Raw genomic sequence first — 19,275 nt, forward strand, 5'->3', positions numbered from 1 at the left:
GTGTGTGTGTGTGTATTAATAGATATGATTGCGTGGGCATTGAATGTGAGGTAGTAAGGTGTGGCGCTCCCACCACCCAGACGTGAGCAGAGAGACCAATGAGAGTGAGGGGGATTTCCCCACCCTTCCTCTACGCCAGAGTGAGGCTGCCCTCCACCACCCGGCATTCCCAGTATGCACCGCGGACAGCAGCAGTAGAATAGTCAGCTAACGAAAGGCTACGAAAAGAGAACCAGAAAAGGGGGTAGCTCACCAGCTAAATTCAAGAGCCTAACTCTATCCAACGTTACCCAGAAGCGCTAACATGGCTGACAACGAGAAACTGGACAACCAGCGGCTGAAGAATTTCAAGAATAAGGGCCGAGATTTGGAGGTAAAAGTTGTGCTGCTGATAGGAGTCTCCGCTTACGGTCGGCGCTGCCGCCGCCAACGCTGCTGCGTTCACGGCCACCGTTCGCCTCTCTACTCCGCTGTGACGTCGTTTCTAATTCCCACTCATCGGGGAACTCTGGTGCCTGAACCCGGTCGGGGCCTTCACTTATAACCCAGTGGAGACGGCTGGCCTCGCCGTGGAGGTCTCCCCGTTTGGGTTTTTGGTTTCGTTACCCCAGCAGACCGCGCTTCTTGTTAAACATGTCAGAAAAGCGTCCGCTGGGTGAGCTAGGCCCGCTGGGGGCATGCTAGCTCAACTGAAGCATATCATTTCCCGATTCCTTTTTGCTCGGTGTCAAATGTAACCCATGTAACTAAAAGTATATATAGTAAATGTAAATGTTTAATCTACTGGAATAGAAGTATTCCCCTTATAGCTTTGTTAGCATGACAGTAGATTAACGTCATTTTAGCACTGCAGCAGGCTAACCTGCTTAGCTTGGTAGTAGCTGCAGTTCCACCCATCCCCCGTCCCGATAATCAAAAACAATGGCGGAAACCAGTTAGCTTCTTAGCTGCCGTCTTGCGTTGCTGTAAAGTCGGTGTAAATAATTACGTTTTGACTGCGTGTTTAAATTACGTGTGCCTAAATCCCAAATATCTACTTTTTTTCAGTTGGAATGATTGACAGATGAAAGCTAAACATGCTAGCTGTTGTCGGATCAATACATAGCCAGGTGATTTACAGTCAGCTCGGCGTGTCAGGGTCTCATGGAGGCCGGTGGGTGTCGATATTCGTCTATATCGGCTCACTGGTGGTGTGTATGATTCCGAAATACTCGTACATCCTGTTTGACAACTACTTTCTGTCAGTGAGACGGGCCTCTGGGGTCATGTCGTCTTTTAGCGTGGTAACATCTATACATTGAGGTATGTAAATGCTGAACACGCCCTTTATCTCTGAACAAGCACCTGATCACCAACCAAAACTGTATCTGGTCATTTAAATGCCATTAAATGTATAAGTGCCCCTGTGTTTAGACACACATGACTATATTTAACTCTGGCCACAAGTGAAACACCAGATCAATTATGATTGTTCTGAAATTCACACAACTTGCAATAAAACGGGTCCAATTCAGATTAAGAAATGTCAGCAAATAATAAAATAAGGTCTTCTCTTATGCAGATTAAAATTCAATACTTACACCCCTAATCAATCCTTGCTGAAGTACAGTGCAGGCCATTTTGGTTTAAAATGTAGTTTAGTGAAAAATCATCCTGATTAATGATTTAATCAGCACTTCAGTTGATTAGATCATTGCCATCATTGTGTTTGAGGCAAACTATTCTCCAGTGGAAGCATGTGGCGGGTCTGTTGAGTTGAGCAAACTGTTGGCAGTGCTGGAAAGGAACGATTCTTTAAACTTGAACAAACGTCTTACAGAATCGGTTCAGTGTGAGCGCATGTCCGTCTGCCACGACCAACTGAAGAAACATGAGGAGACTCAAAATATAGACTTTCATATCCTTCAGGGATGTTATCCCAGCTTCACGCTACCATGCTTTTCCACCAAAGTTTGTAATAAAATGTGCAACATTATATTACCGATTTTAGTTAAAAGCAGAAAAGCAATAATTTTTCCTACTATTGCTATAAACTACATACTAATTATTAGTTATTGTAATGTTTATATATTTTGGTATTTATGCATAGAATTAAACAAAAATAAGCAACATTTTATAATAAACACCCGAAACTTATTTATCACAGAGTGACACCAATATACCAAACTGATGCTAGGTTGTGAATTAGTCCAGCTATTTGCATGAGTAGTCAGCCTGCAGCCCACTTCTTACCAGACTTATTTATTATATTGATTCACTACACATAAACTGAAATATATTAAGCCTTTATTTCTTATGACTTTTAATGGTTATACCTTACAGATAATGAAAATCCAAAGTTCACTGTCAAAAAATTACTGTGAAAAGTAAAGCATATTAATTTCATAGAAAGCTGAGTGAAAGGGAAACTTGTGGAAGGTAAAGGTGCATCAGCAACAAGGATAACTACAGTTTAGATGATTTTTTAAAATCCAAATCTACTCCATAATTTGGGGGGATTCACAAGGAGTCGACATCTACAGAGCCTTAAAGAGACAAATCCCACATGGGCTACAAACATCATATTCCTCATGCCACGCCAATACTGAACCAAAGACAAACGTCGGGCGTTTCTCCTGATTTGAGGAGAAAAAGAACTGGACTGTTGCTCAGAGGTCCAAAGTTCTGTATTTTAAATGAAAATAAAGTTTGCATTTCTCTGGGATGCCACCACAGCTCAGCAGAACCACAGGCCGATGGCCTCCATGCCCTGCCGCACTGATGCAGTGAATTCATGCAAGCAGAGCCCCATTAAAATAATGAAGAGAACATGCTTTTCAGAAGCCTAACATTTCTGTTTCTAATTTTAGAGTTTGACTTTCTGAAAAGAGTGTTGGCAAATTTAAAATGTACACAATATTCAGATTTGTTGAGCTGTACCTGTAGTTCGCTCCATGCAGTCGAGGAAAGTTCCCATCACCTTTTTGGTTTAAAGTTGTCACAAGAAGACAACTTTAAACCATAGATACATAAAACTATTAAAAACCTCAATATACTTCATTTACGTTTGCACTGGGTAAATATTGGCAACTGTTAATACGCGTTTTAGACTCTTTCAGTCTTTGCAGTGGAGTCGTGTTTAAATCATAGAAATTCATCTGTTATTGCAGATGAAAATATTTCTTACTAAGTGAAAATATCCCGTCTCAAGTTGCAATGGGTCAGACTGTACATTATGGCTTTCATATGCAGTGTCCAGCTATGGAGTTTAACTTTGCTGTACGATCAGTGATTTTGTATCGTTTTTACTTTTATTGGTTGAGATTCTTCTTGCAGTCTAATGTTCATATGTTCTCTGCAGACCATGAGACGACAGAGGACCGAGGTAGTGGTGGAGCTCAGAAAGGTAATCTCTCTCTCGGTCTTATTGTATCGCCAACTAAAACTACCCAGTTAGTTTTCTGTGTCTAATCTGAGACCTGATAAATATTCCAGAGTTTTTATTATGTATTTACTCTGGTCCTTTCGCCGCAGCACAAAAGAGATGAGCACCTCCTGAAGAGGAGGAATGTTCCCCACGAAGACGTGTGCGAGGACTCTGATGTTGATGGAGATTTCAGATCGGTACGTTTTTTTTTTTTTTTTTTTTCTCTGTTTTCAGTCTGGTTGTCGTCTAAAAATCTAGTCAACAATTTTTGTCTTAATATTTGAATTTGTGCTGCTCATGTGAGGCTTCTTTGGTATTTTGAGAATACATCACTGTTCAGAAATAATCTCATGAAATTTACCGACGTAATCAAAGTGTAAAGTGCAGCCCAACCTCGTCCTTCCTGTTTCACGTTTAAATTATTCCTTTGTGGACGTTGTTAATGGTCTATAAAAACAGACTGAAGTCATAAATATTAATAATCAGTTTTCTTGTTTTGGGTGTTAAGTTTACCATCAGAACTTGAACTATTCACTGTTTTTACGGAGTATTTCCACCAAATAGTATTCATTTGTACTAGAGTTGTGCAATGTATCGAATTTCTATCATTTTTGCAGCATCAAAAGGAACCACAAAGGCAGCAATATTTAGTCAGCTATAATATTTTAACTCGCATGTATTACTACTGCATGCCAATGGTATATTTGGCCAGATGAAGGGGATTTAGCTGCACAATCAGTACAGATTGAAGATTGAAGTGACTGAGCTCAGTAGTGGGGTGAAGAAAAGAGAGAGGAAAATGGAGATAATAGTGACAGTTTTCGCCAATTATGTCTAATATCATACAGTTTTTTTTTAAATATTGCGCAGCCCTAATTTTGCTCTTGCATCATAAAACCCTCCGTGGCCGTCTTTCAGAACATGCAGTCGGGGCGAACATCAGAGCGGTCTGTGTTGCACACTAAAAATGTCACAGGGAGGGGGGGATCGATCAGGACTCCCACCTTCAGTAAAGGTCTATGGGTTTGGTGGCATTCTGGGATTAAAATGTCCACTCAGCTGTTGAGAGTCAATCACTGTAACTACTTTACGGTGCTGAAGGCTGCTTTTGGCAGTATATCAGCAAAAGCCCACTGGTCAGACTTGGTGAGAGGCTTTAGAGGGGCCTTGTCCCTGGTGTGGGAATATTGAAAGGCATCTACCGTAATGCCTGAGTTATTTTTTCTGACACATTTGTTTTTATTCTCAGATCTTCTCTGTTTTTGTTTGTTTTTTTGTTTCATGGAACTTTTCTGCCAGGCAAACACTTGAGTCACCTGCAAACATAATGACTCAAGGTGGTTGCGGCTTTGGCTAACAAGCCGCTAGTTAGCTTTTGTAAAGTGTAGATTTATCACAGGTAAAGCGTAAATTTAGCACCTTTTGGCTGGATAATGTTCATCTTCTCCATTGACTCACTTCTGTTGTCACCTCGTACGATGTTGTGTTCATTCTGTGCTAAAAGGCTTGACACTACTACTATAAATTTAAGACGCAGGTCTTAAATTTAAATGTTAATAGTCTTAAAAAGGTTGTTGTATTTACCTGAATCTCTTAGCGCAGTGTCTGTTTCAAGTAATGGTTTCAAATGACCAATCTACACCTGACTTGAGGTCAGGTGTAAATTTACACCTGACCAATTTACACCTGTAACATCCAGTAATATAAAATATTATATCCATCTTCTGCACATAGTCTGATTTAACGAGTTCAAAATGTAGCAAGAGCTTAGCGACTCAAACAGAAGACATTAACCCCAATAAGTGAACAATCCTCAGACGTCGTCATATTTCTAGATGAAATCACTGGTGACGTTTGATCATTTTATATCCACCATCGTAATTCTTCAGGAATACTTAACTACCAGCAGAAATAAACTGATTTTCAGCTGTATTTTTGTTATATGGGTATAAAAGGAAATGTGCAGAGTAGAAATGGAAACAAGTTTGTGTAAAATTGGGGTGTGAATGGATCCTAGAACTCTGTCAGATGGCAGCAATCTGATCTAAAAGAGAGAAGTCGAGGTCAGTGGGTAATAAAAGCTGAGTATCCCGCAGCCTTCAAAAGTGTTAAGTTCATGCATCTAAAATTAAGGCTTTTAAAATGTCTGAAAGTAATTTTAAAAAAGTTTACCTTAAATACATTAATCACGATTCTTAAATTTTGCATTGACAGAACTATTTAATCTCGTATATTCTATGTATATATTTTTTTCCTTGCTGGACTTTTCAGTCAAGCAAACGTTTGAGTCACACTAAGACGTCTTAATTTCATGCTGTGACTGAAAGCAGTTGAGGCTACCGCTAACTAGCTTCTAATATGCCCTAGCTAGCTTTGTGGGTTTATCACGAGTAAGTGCAAATTTATTACTATTTGGCTGGAAGACGTTTGTACATTTCTGTGGAGATATAGGTCTTAAATCAATTCATAAGTCTTGAAAAGGCATGAAAAAGTCTTGAAATTGACTTGGTAAAACCTTCAGAAACTCTGTAAAAAGGACGATTAAGGTGCCCTGCATTCGGTGAAGTTTGGTGTAGAAAAACATGGGTTGAGGTAAAACGTCAGTGATGTGTTTGTTATGCATCCATCTTGTAGGCCGCTGTAAAGCATGGCCTGCTACATCATCAGCCGTCTGTGCTCCTCATTAGCTTGTAATATGCAAAACATCAAGAGGCCTTCTTTGTTCACTATTTGTCAGTAAATGCACCATGACGACCTTTCAAGCTTCACTCTCATTCTGGTGTTTAATGTTTAACACGTTTTATTTTACATCTCTTCTGAAGCTAATCTCTGTAATCTTCTTTTGCAGCAAAACACCTCTCTTGAAACAATAGTACAAGTAAGTTGATTTCAGTATTTTAAATTCGTTTCTGGGTTATTCAGTCAGGCATTTTTAAACATGCAGCAACGTTGCAATATTTTAAAACTGTTCAAATCGATGCCAGTAGGAAATTGCATTGCGTTTTTCAAATCGATGTATTTATTTCTTTTAAATGCAGCACTGCTCATATAGTTGCTATGTTGACTTGCAGAATGCCACCAGTGATAACCAGGGCATCCAGCTGAGTGCTGTTCAGGCTGCCAGGTAAGGAAACGCAGCTCATGTCTGTTTACATATCTACCGTTGGCATATCATTAAATTATTCTTGTACGATTACACAGTAATGTATCTTTACCAAAGTAGTCTGAAAGCTAAATGAAGATATTTCAGGATTTATGTTTCTGTTCAGTTGATGTTTGGTCTAAAAAGTCACATGTTGCACATTATAGATAAAAACAAGCAGGACTTTGCAGCGAGTTAACTTCACTGATCATCCTGCTGAGGGTTAGTTTGCCATGTAAAAAGAGTTTTTGCTCGACTGTAACAATGATTCACATCTGCCACGCAGGTGTATTTATAAGCTGCTGATTCTGCACTTGGACACCATCGCTTTTATTTTCAGCAAGCCTTTTGGTTATGGCTGATTGGCTCTTGTAAAATAGTGTTTCAGTGTTGCAGTCTCAGAGCCTGACAGTTTTTCCCCAACCAGCATCAGACTCATCTGTGTAATGGATGCTGGAAAAGGCCATGCATTTCACTCATGTCGCCCTTTAGAAGTGGAGTCGAAAGCTGCCAAAATAATCGGATCAATCTCCTTCACATTTCAGGAGGGTTTTTTTTTTCCTTTTCTATAATGCTTTTAATTATTTATATTAAACCTATGCTCTTGATGATTTAATTTTGTTGTTTTGAGCTTTAAAAACGGAGCTCATAAACATTATAAACATTGTCTAATAGAACAGATGGGTTTCACAAATGTTAACTTAGACCATACTGCAAAAACACAAAGTCTTACCAAGTAGTTTTAGTCTTGTTTCTACTACCAATATCTTGGTACAATTGAAATGAGTCAAAACAAACTTACAGGTAACTTTTTAGCAAAAATAGAAGCTTGTTTTCAATAAATAATTCCTTAATATTGGTTTTTTAAAATGTATGACTTCCACTGGCAGATTATTTCACAGAAACAAGACATTTTCCCGTGTTAAAAAGTGAGCTAATCTGCCAGCAGAACCAGTCACCATGTCAGAGTGTCTTGGGTTAAATCAGGACGAAACATTTGCTAAACCCAAGTTTTCCTGGAAAAGCGATCAACCCTGATGATTTTGTTGGCCGTTTCTCTGTTGTGATGTTTGCTTTACGCAGGACGTCTGCGCTTTCTTAAAAAGTTTTAAAGCAGCTTAAATGTATGCATTTAAGCTGCTTTAAAGCTGTAATTTCATTTGTTTATTTTTTGACTTGTGCTCAGACTCTACTTGAGACAGTTGAGGTTATCAATAAACTATCTGCTAATAAACCTTTGCTAGCTAAAGGAAAGCAAAGGTAGAGCTAGCTAGCTTTCTTACGCCCATTTTGGATAAATGTAAATCTACCGCCAGTCAGCTGGATGATGTTCGTCTTCACCATTGGCTCACTTTTCTTACCAACTCAAATTATTTATGTGTTTTCCATTATCTTTTGTACATTTATGTTGTGATAAATGTCTTATTTTCCATTCCTAATGATCTTAAAAAGTCTTGGTGAAACCTGCATAAATCCTGTTTGTAATTTCACAGGAAGCTGTTGTCCAGTGACCGTAATCCTCCCATAGATGACCTGATTAAGTCTGGGATCCTACCCATCTTGGTGCACTGCCTGGACAGAGATGACAAGTAAGCTAGCTGCTTTTCTGTCTGCGCATCTGCCTGCAGTAATGACTCACGCTTTATTTTCCTTCCCTCCAAGTTTGTGATAATTATAGTCAAAGTTAGCCTCATTCCTTGGTCCTGTTCAGTGTTATGCAGATGAGTTGCTTGGATTTTGTCTGACTCATCCGAACAGTTCTGCTGTTATGTAAAAGTGTTCTAGTTTTTCCAAAGAAAATCAGCGACTAATCATCCTGCTGATATTGTCAAACTCTGCTGCCTAGTCCCACCTCATCAATCGGTCCGTCTTGTTCCCCTGCAGCCCGTCTCTGCAGTTTGAAGCCGCCTGGGCTCTGACCAACATCGCGTCGGGTACCTCAGAGCAAACCCAAGCTGTGGTTCAGTCCAGTAAGTTCAACTCTGCCACAGACATCAAATCCTTTTATTTCCACATTGTTTGATATGTTCGGATGAACAATAGGAACGACCCGGAGAAAGTTTGTCTGTGTTTTTAATTCTCCCAGGGTAGAAGGAAAATCACAGTATTTATACTGATATTTGTAGAAACAGTATGACAGATTTTTATTTATTATTTTTTTAACTCTGCTAATTACACTCTAAAAGTGATATCCCACCCATATCTAAAGTAGTTGAGAGATTTTTGGGACTGTTGCTGTTTGGAAATTAGGTTTCCAACCAAAAGTGAACAGAGGGGTTTATTTTTTAATACTTTGTCACCCTGAAGCTTTTGACCAGCTGTTATTTCCATGAGTTGTTTCATTTCTAGAAACTGCATAAAAAGCAGATTTTCTGCAGGATCTTATGGCCTTCAGTTTAGTTATATTTAAATCTTTACCTTTTCTTTTTTTGATATGTCCATATTTTCCACACTGACTTTTAAACAAATTCAGTTGCTTCTTAAATAGGGATTCAAATAAGTTTTTGCTCCTGAAAATGAAAATGGTTTAATTCCGGTTTAGAGAATTGAGGTCAAAACATTATAATTCAAACATTAAGTCTTCAAAAATATCACCCACTATGAGCTTCTTGTTCATGATAAAATGGAGATTTAATATTTACTCCTAAACCAAACCCCACTGTCTGTATTTGCTGTGAAGTTTTCTTTATGTACTTAAAAGTTAAAATTAAGCAACCCCAAGTGTAAATATCATGGCGTCACATGAAAGACGAGTTAAAACAAAATCATATGGACCTGGCTTAACTTAAGTGATTTCAATCTAATCTGCAAAGTAGAGGTGTGCCGATCAGGTTTTTTCCTACCGATACCGATTCCGATCACCCATGAGGGCCGATCACCGATACCGATCACATAACTATTATTTTTTTAATCAAAAGCACTGCCGGTTACATTATGTGGAAAAAGGAACCATAAATTCACCTTAATTTAGACAAAAATTTGTTTTAATAACTTTTTCTAAGAAAAAAACGGGCATTGTGCAAATTGTACTGCCACCATCTTTAACAGACTGATAACATCTGAAGGCTCTGAAGAGGCTAAATAATGCAAAGAGTCAAAATAAAACCTCTCAAAATTGCCAAAAAATTCAAGTATAAAACTTAACATTCAAAGGCAAATACAGGTTCCATTACAATAAACAATCCTGAGTTACTGAATGAAAACTTCCTGATCGGTGATCGGTTTGTGTGATCGGCAACAAGAGACAGTGATCACCGATCATACACTTTTTCACGTAAATCGGACGATTATGATCGGTGGCCGATCGATCGGCACACCTACTGCAAAGTAATTTGTTTTCTGAATTAAGAAACTGTGTGGGCTTTTAAAGGGTCTTAATATCTTCTATTGACTTCCTGAAACTTGGAGAAACCCTGAAAAATGTGTAGTAATTTTCAAAATATGGCTCGTAGATTTGATTTCTGATCTAATGCATTAGTTTCTCTTTGCACGCCGAAACTGCATGGATTAAGTTTTAAAAAGAACATAAATTTTTACTTGAAGAGTTTAGCTTTTTCTTATCATGTCACAGCTCTGCAGGTAGTGCCATGTTAATGATGCTTGTGGGGTTATTAGTGCTGGATTGGCCTGCGGTTCTTAGTGAATCCAATGGGAAAATCTGATGTTGAAACACTGCAGGCGGCTCGTTAGATAATGATTGCATGTCTAAAGAGGGTTGAGATATACTTTGTTTCAAGCAGCCTGTTTGAAGTGTTTCAACTTGCCAGAAGCTACAAGCAACTCCGAGGTGTGAATGATAAAGTAATGGCTCTTTTAAGCAGAACTTTCCAAAGATATTGAACCCAACCTGAAGTAGACGTCCGTTTATTAGCCGTTCGGTTCTCCTCTGCAGATCTATAACTATATAAACAAAACTTACATCTTCTGAATTAAGCTAGGATATACTTTTTGTTTTGGCATGTCTGTGTATAGCCTTGTGTACTCGGACTTCTGTCTTCATCACAATCTGTTTGTTTTGTGAAGACGCCGTGCCGCTGTTCTTGAGGCTGCTCCACTCTCCTCATCAGAATGTGTGTGAACAGGCCGTCTGGGCCCTGGGAAACATCATTGGTGAGTAACCGCTGACTTCATCTTGTTCTCTGTTCACAAAGATTATGATGAGAAAACACGCATTTTATATTTGACAAAGGATGTCAGAAGGTGCAGCGTTTCCAAGCCGTATTGTTGTGCTCATCCAAACCAAAGCAACCTGCCTGCATGTGTTATTTTTTTTGTTTTTTTTTTAAAGCCGTTTGAAAACTCATTGTGGTTCCTGTACATGTATTCAGGTGACGGCCCACAGTGCAGAGACTATGTGATTAGCTTGGGAGTGGTCAAGCCCCTGCTGTCCTTCATCAGCCCCTCCATCCCCATCACCTTCCTCCGCAACGTCACCTGGGTCATGGTCAACCTGTGCCGCCACAAGGACCCCCCACCTCCGATGGAGACAATCCAAGAGGTGTGTGTGTGTGGGCGCGCATGCGTGTGTGGAGATAAAGTATGGATTCGGGCCGAGTGATGTAACTTAAAAATAAAATCTGAGCTTTTTTTTTTTTTTTTTTATACCAAATTTGATTTCTGATTTTAATCCATTTTTTCCCCTTACTTTTTTCTTTAAAAAATATATAAACGACAGAAAATATCTTAAAAACTGACTTTTATTTCAGTCATTCTTTTTTTTGTTTTTGAGTCAACTTGAGTTTAAAGTTGAAAAACTGTAAAACATGCTTGGTCAAACAAAATGGCAGTTTTTGGGTGAACTAACATCACTCTGAACTATGGAATTTATGAATGAGTAAAAATCCAATTTTTCCAAGAATTTAATCTTCAAAAATGGGAAAATTGGATAAATTGGTATAACCGTTAACCCAACTTAAGTGTGTATATAGGCACAATTATTTTGTTGCTTATCGGGACATTATTTTTTTGTGGAGGTTTTTTTTTTTTTTTTTTTTTTTTTTTTGAAATATTTGTTTTATCTCAGAGATACTCCAAATGGTGAATATGTTCATTTATGTTGCAAGAGCTCCTAACTGGTTATTCTGCAGGTTTCAGTCCTTTAAAGCAGTGGTCACCAACCCCCGGTCCGTGGACCGATACCGGTCCGTGGACCGGGCCACGCAACAAATAATTAAATATTTCTGTTTTATCTACTATTTGAGTCTGGAGGATCTTTTATTTTGAAAATCCTTTAACCAGATTCTCTCGGTTACTTGCGCACCAACATTGACCCCACAAGCAGCAAAATGAGTAAGAAACAGATCAGATGTCTTTGCAAAGTTTATTTGCGAAGGGGAAAAGGACCCAGAAAAGAGACAGGAGAATGGATTTATCCCGGACTGGTAGGTGAGTCCCACATTACAAGCCGCTCTGCGTAACATGCGGCGACCAGCTGCTAATGAGGCAATGAAGCTTCAAGCTGCTTTGCCACGTAGAGACCAACACTGTGCTCAAGCAACACACCTCGGGTGTCATCGTCTCCATCACTCCCAGATGGAACCGTCTCGTTGCAGAGAAACAAGCTCAGGGCTCCCGTTAGTCATCGTGAGTTAAAATTTTCACAAAAGTAAAATGTTTGGTTTTTGTGGCGCATCTGTACCTTATTTTGAAGGGATATGTAAACGTTACCATAGCRACCAGAGTCAGAGCGTTKGGGCAGTGGTCGAGAGGAGATGAGTAGAGCTTGTGAGTCTTAAGTCTGGTTTAGACCGAAAGATTTAAGAATTGTCGGCCGATTCTCCAAACCTCTGTGACCACAGAGCTGATAAAAGTCCAACAGGTTCGATCAGTTCGWGTGTCCAAGGCAGGAGCAGCACGAACCGATTCCAGTCACGAACATTCCGATTCCAGAGGATAATCCAGTAAAACCCCCAACATAGTGGGAATTTAGAATAACCAAATATGGATGACAATGTAGAAGCAATAGTGATAGTTTGTGGAGTCATTTTAAGGAATAAAAGACGTAACAAAAAGAAAAGGCGGCGGATAAAAGACGACGGGAGCAGCCGCTCTATTTGCTGCACTATGATTTGGAGGTGAATATTTTTTCATAGTTAACATTTTTAACTGAATAAACGTATATAATAATGATCTTTACATATAATAATAAACATTTCCACATATCATCTCAGATATCTACCGGACTCTCAGTTGCGCGATATGTCAGCTGTTTGGGATTCCCCTCTGTTCTTACGTCACCGTGCTTTCTGATTGGCTACCTGTCACATTCAACAAATTGTATTCTCGTTCCCAGTCAGGGAAAAACCCACAGGCTGCGAGAAAAGGGCCAAGACAACCCAAATTGGGTATATTCGGGCTTTCGCTGGAACACCAATATGCAGAAGCCTTATCTGAAAGTTAAAACTTCTCCCCTCACCCCCCCGTCCGCGTCTGGTCCGCGGTAATAAAAATGTTGGGGACCACTGCTTTAAAGGACACCACAGCTTCATGTGAAAAGATTGAGTTGTGATTGGTTTATTTTTTTATGCACCTGGTGGAAGTTATAATCAAAGCTTTATTTATACCCAGATCCTGCCTGCTCTCTGTGTGCTGATCCACCACACTGACGTCAGTGTAAGTAACAAATTAGGTTTTTTTTGGTTTTTTTCTAAACCATTACAGATCAGAAGAGCAGCAGAGAAAAATCATCTATTTTTTGTTCTTTCCAGATCTTGGTGGATACTGTCTGGGCTCTGTCTTACCTGACGGATGCTGGGAACGAGCAGATCCAAATGGTCATCGACTCTAGCATCGTTCCTCACCTGGTACCGCTGCTCAGTCATCATGAAGTTAAAGTTCAGGTATGAAAAAGAACCAAGACAGTTTAGAGTCTACCATGTACCAATCCTAGGCACTGCGCTGACAGACAGCGCCCCCTGCTGCTGCCTGGAACATGATGCACACTTCTTATACATTAGGGATGTTTGGGTGTCGGGCGAAAAATCAGCTTATGTATAGCAGTATTTAAGTAGAAGCATTCTGTTCGCAAAGTGTTGGGTCGTTCTTTATTGACTAGAAACTCCAACATTAGTCAGGTCTGTTCAGTTGTTTCTGCTTCTTAAAAAACTTTGTAGCAACTTTACTTCTATTCTCACTGCGACTACTTTCACACCTCCTCATCCTGTAAGTTTGTGTTTTCCGGTTCCTCTCCACATCCAGACTGCTGCGCTGAGGGCCGTCGGTAACATAGTGACCGGGACAGACGAGCAGACGCAGGTGGTCCTCAACTGCGACGCCCTCAGCCACTTCCCGTCGCTCCTCACTCACCCTAAAGAGAAGATCAACAAGGTAAAAACCCGTCTCATTTTCACGCCTCACCGACGATCTTTGGAAAAACTCCACCTTTGATATGGAAGTGATGAAATCTGAGACTTTGTGCAGGTGTGATTGTCATGTGTGAGAGGTTATGGAGTAGTATTAGATAGCCAGTAGACTAGCCAGCAGGAAGACTCGTGAGGATGAAGACGGCGAAGAAGACCGGCCACTGTAGTCAGTGACAGATCAGGGTGGGTGGGGTTTAGCTGTGTGTGTGTGTGTCAGAGTGAATGTGTGTTCTCATGGGTCGGAGGAGTAAAGGGTGCTGAGAAATCTCTGCTGATATCGGAGTGCATCTGAGACCAGTCATTAAATAAACCGAGGCCTCGTTTGTGACTGGACGATGATTAGAGCCTCAGATTACCCAATTCCCCACCCACAAGCACGCTCGTCTCAACCAGAGGTCAACTCATCCAGGTTGACCTCTGGGTTCTGATCCAACTCGTAAACACTTTTTATGAGTTTTTATTTTTTTGCAAGCCTTTGAACAGTTTATAAGTAGCATGTGACCAGTCTCAGGATTCATTCTTGTATGAACTCCTTGTCCTGTAGGAGGCAGTGTGGTTCCTGTCCAACATCACAGCAGGCAACCAGCAGCAGGTGCAGGCTGTCATTGATGCAAAGCTGGTTCCCATGATCATCCACCTGCTCGACAAGGTGCAGATCGTTTGCTCTGTTGTTGTGAAGACGACTTTAAATAAAAAATAAAATCTGATTCTTATGTTGAATTTTTTCATTTCAGGGTGACTTTGGGACTCAGAAAGAAGCAGCTTGGGCCATCAGTAACCTGACGATAAGTGGGAGGAAAGATCAGGTAAAATGTTGTTGCTCATGTTAATGCTTGTTTTTTTTTTTTTTTTTTTTTTTTTTAAACACTTGCAGGCTGTCATTGATGCAAAGCTGGTTTGACACCCTTGGTGTGTTTCTGTTGAGTAAAAAAAAAAAGTTAATTTTACAGAAAACGCATACATTCATTCTGTAATTTAAGCAGTTTTATCAATTAACTTTGATTATAGCTTAGTTTTTCTCAGAAAATCTGAATGCCTTGTTCCAATAAGTATTATTTAAATCATGTTATGGCCTATATCAGGGATTCTCACTCATTTTAAGATCATGAATGTGTTAAAGGGCCAGTTGTGGCAGAATGAAACGAAACTTCAAATATTATAGCTTCATCTGCATAAAAAATATTTAAAAATACAATTCTGAGAATTAAGTCATATGATTCACTTTATTTTCATAATATTGTGACTTGTTGTAATTTTATGACTTTGCTCTCATATTACTACAGCTTTATTCTCATACTGTTTCGACTTTATGTTCGTACGAGTTTATGCTTGTAATATTCCGACTTTATTTTTGTAGTTTTGTTTATTTTTTCTTGGTATGGCCCAGATACTCTCTAGACTCTAGATAGCAACTAAGGTATTTATGGAGGGCTGGATGTGACACATGTACACAATCACAATCAATGCTGAAAAAGATAGTCCAGAATACTAATTTTGTACATATTAATGGAAAGTTGAGTGGAAGGAAAACGTGTGCACCCAATTGTGGTAACTAAACATTTTTAGATGCACCTGTGTGTTTGAAAAAGTTGTTGATAAATATAAATATTGTAGTTGCCATAATACACATTGAAAGTGAACATAAATGAGTCCTTCGCTTACAAAGACTTATTCCTCGTCTGAAATGTGTCGTCCCACAGGTGGCCCACCTCATAGAGATGCAGGTGATCCCTCCGTTCTGCAACCTGCTCACAGTTAAGGATGCTCAGGTCGTGCAGGTCGTTCTCGACGGCCTCAGTAACATCCTGAAAATGGCCGATGACGAGGCGGAAACTATCGCCAATCTCATTGAGGAGTGCGGAGGTACGTTCAGCCGTCGTCTCTGCACGGCTTTTGTTTTCATTTTGAACACTGGATCACCTTTGACCTTTTATGTTCCGCAGGGCTGGAAAAAATTGAGCTTCTGCAAAATCATGAAAATGAAGATATCTACAAACTGGCATATGAAATAATAGATCAGTACTTCTCATCCGATGATGTAAGTGACACACAAGCAATGTTTTTTGTTTTTTTTATTCTTTTTCGATTTTTTTTCATTGCTGACGCTTCGTTTCTCTGTTGCTTGTTCAGATTGACGAAGACACCAGCCTGGTCCCAGACGCCATCCAAGGCGGGACTTTCGGCTTCAACGCAGCCAACGTGCCAGCCAAGGGGTTCCAGTTCTAGACGTCACCCCGGGGGGTTTATTCTGGAGTTTTGTTCGCGATGCAGCACCCTGTTCAACATAAACCAATTAGGAGAGAAAGAGCGAGAGAGAGCGAGTGTGAGAAATTCGATCCATTGTGCTTGGCTCGTGGGATCCATGGCTGCATCTTATCTGAGAGAGAAAAATATGTGGATTTCATTTGGCATTCCAGGGGGAAACCAGCCCAAATGAAGTTTGAGATGGCGAGTGGGTGCGAGTGAGAATGAGTGGCTACATGTTGCAAAAAAATAAAAACAAAAAAACAGTGGGAAAAAAAATCTAAAAGAAGCAAAACATCTACATCGATTGTGTTGAGACGACACGCTGACGTAACTTCTGTTTTTATCGGAGCCGTCGACTTCCGGGAAAACTTCAAACGACGGAAAGAAAAGAAAAAACCAACCTTGGATGTGGATGGGAACCGTGGACACTTACAAATAGGAAATCAAGACATCTTGAAATATCTCGAGAAAAAAGCAGAAATGAATATAATTATGAACAGAGATGAAACAGAAATCATCACAATTCTGCAATTCCCCCCTCCGCCACGAGAGGGCGCCACCTAGCCCCCTCAAACCCCAACCAATCGGCCACGTTTATCAGACACGAGTGTGAATGGACTCATTGTGTATGAATGTCTGGACTCAGCGCAGAGGAGCCAGGTTCATCTCCTCTAACGAGAACGCCCTCTGATTGGGCGACCATCCTCAAGCCCCTCCCACCCCGCTTCCCCCTCACCCGTCTCTCCTCGAATGGGCGGGGCCAGGAGTCCGACTGAACGTATCGCGTGTGCGAGAGAATGGACGGATGAGTTGTGTGTGTGCGGGCGTGACTGGGAAAGTGCGCGTGTCTGGATGAGAGCGCATGCGGAGGCGGGAAAAAGACAAAAAAAACGACGACATCTTGAAGACAAACGCAACAACACAGTACCGCAAAGGTCGCAGGAAAAAATTTCTGCCTTCTGAATGAGGCCGATCCTCAAAGAACTTTGGAAAATGGGAAAAAATAAATCATCACAAAGATTTTTTTTTTTTTTGTTCAGAATTATTATTTAGTATTAATTGACACTGGACATTGTTTCTGGGAAGCGTGGAGCAGCAGCAGCAGTGCATCGAATTAAGATGCTTTTGGGCTTTTCTTTTTGCCTCCAGTGTGTTCCTCTTTTTTTTCCTTTTTTTTTAATTTTCAGCTTTTAGTTCCACCGCTTTTCTGTAAAGGTGAATGACGACAACCGTCTTATTCCATCCTTCCACCTGAACGCCAGACGTGAGCTTGATGCTGTGAAACCTGTGAACCAACCAGATCCTCCTGTAACCACCTCACCTTTTCTTCATTTCGCAGCGTAGATCACCGCTTCGGAGCGCTGTCGCCACAGCTTTTGAGCACCGCCACGGGAGAACAAATCGATGGTCACGTCTCGTAGGATTGTGAATCATAACCCTTGCATGTACCTAGCACAGTTATTTTTAGGGTAATTTTAGTTTCCTTAGGCTGTGAATACAGTGAAATTTTCATTTTGAGTAATACTGTGCTTAAATGTTACATGTGTCCCTTTGCCCCCCTCCCCCACGCCCCGCCCTCCTTTCTGCTCACTATTGTCAAATTTACTAAATAATCTGTATGGTTTTGCACATGTACTGCAAAGTGAGGCCTGGGTGAGTTGGTGGGCTCCGACCCGCCGCCGACCCCTTTACATTATGCATCACTCAGCCACAGTCTTTGTTGTCTTTCTAAAGTGATCTAATTATACTTTTTAGTGCTATTTGAGAATAGAATTACTTTATTTCAGGAGCAGCAGTTGACGAATCTGCTGCTGTATCTCAGCTTGACTTAGAGGGGATTTAACCTCGCTCCTCTCAAAAGGTCAAAGGTGTCCCATGTGTCAGACTGGAGCTGTTCAAAGCGGGTTTACCTGAGTAATAAATAAACCCGTGAACAAGTTTGCTGTAACTTAAGTACCTTGCAGAGTCCTCTCCCTTTACCCCTTTTTGCTCTTCTACAAGCTAAATGTACAAGCTTAACCTCTTTTTTTTGTTTTTTTTTTGTTTTGTTTTTTGTTAACCTCAAACACTGTAGTAATGATTATTATACATTGTGCTCATAAACCTTCTGTTGAACATAGGGGTAATATTTTTTGTTTTTTGCAGCATTCCTTGTTAGCAAAGTGGTTTCAAATCTTAAAATTATGACCTGAAAGAATGGAGAAAGATTAAAAACCTTTTTTTTCCCAGGGAGAAATGAAGGTTAAAGGACAGGTTGTCTTCATAAAAATAAATAGTGAAACCCAAAGTGAGAGACTGAGTGTGGGTGTCTATATATATATATATGTGTGTGTGTGTGTGTGTGTGTGCGCTCTTTGTGAAAAATCTAATCTCCTTCCGGAACAATTTGAACCTGTGTGTGTTGCCATTTTGCACATGTAGACTGTAATTTATATATATAAAAAACTTTTTTTTTTTTTTTTACATATTTGTTAACTGTCACTTTGTTGTGACTGTAAGGTATGTGACAGATAATCAGAGAAAAAAAAATCCAGCTTCTCTGCTTTCTTCCTGTTCTACTGACATTTGTAGAAATGCACAGCTTTGTCAGAAACAACCAATCACTCAGGAGGGTCTTCCTTCTGTCAATCATGCTTGTGTATACACCACTCACGCTCTCCATTTTTATTATTGGCGCCTTGCAACTAAATTTCACTCAACATGTACATTTTATATGTGCAGTTGAATGACGAAGTCTGTTCTGAGCAACATGTACTCAAGCATGACTGATGACACTTAGACCCTCTTCTTGGCTGTGTTTTGACCGGGAGCTTTGTAAATCTGCAGATCACAGTAGGATTAAAGGGAGGAGGTAGAGGAGCTGTTTTTTTACCTTCCCCCACATATTATGTTTCATGTTATTCTGCCATGACCTAGTGACAGTTTTCATAAACATGTAAAAAAAAAAAAAATTAAGTTGCATACTGCAGCTTTAAATGCTGTACATTAATTTTACAACTTTTGTTAAAAAAGAGTGGCCAACAAACCTGAGCACATGTCGGCTGAGTAATCAGCCGCCATATTCTGATTGCTCCAAACAATCAGAATGTTTGGAACATTGAACCTTCAGTACCTACATC

At 40.1% G+C, this 19,275-nt stretch overlaps 1 protein-coding gene across 1 annotated transcript; it reads left to right on the top strand.

Annotated features, from left to right (window-relative positions):
* The first annotated feature begins 97 nt into the window (after positions 1-97).
* kpna4 (karyopherin alpha 4 (importin alpha 3)) lies at positions 98-18,449 on the top strand. Its single transcript, XM_008425818.2, has 17 exons — positions 98-373; positions 3,341-3,385; positions 3,514-3,603; positions 6,255-6,284; positions 6,478-6,530; positions 8,042-8,137; positions 8,433-8,518; positions 10,572-10,658; positions 10,877-11,046; positions 13,116-13,160; positions 13,256-13,387; positions 13,746-13,874; positions 14,454-14,558; positions 14,644-14,715; positions 15,610-15,772; positions 15,853-15,947; positions 16,040-18,449. Exons 1-17 carry the CDS (start codon positions 305-307, stop codon positions 16,133-16,135), a joined length of 1,563 nt encoding a protein of 520 aa, XP_008424040.1. The 5' UTR covers positions 98-304; the 3' UTR covers positions 16,136-18,449.
* Positions 18,450-19,275: the final 826 nt, after the last annotated feature.

Source organism: Poecilia reticulata, linkage group LG13, assembly GCF_000633615.1.
Source record: "Poecilia reticulata strain Guanapo linkage group LG13, Guppy_female_1.0+MT, whole genome shotgun sequence".
In the NCBI taxonomy this organism is placed as follows: domain Eukaryota; kingdom Metazoa; phylum Chordata; class Actinopteri; order Cyprinodontiformes; family Poeciliidae; genus Poecilia; species Poecilia reticulata.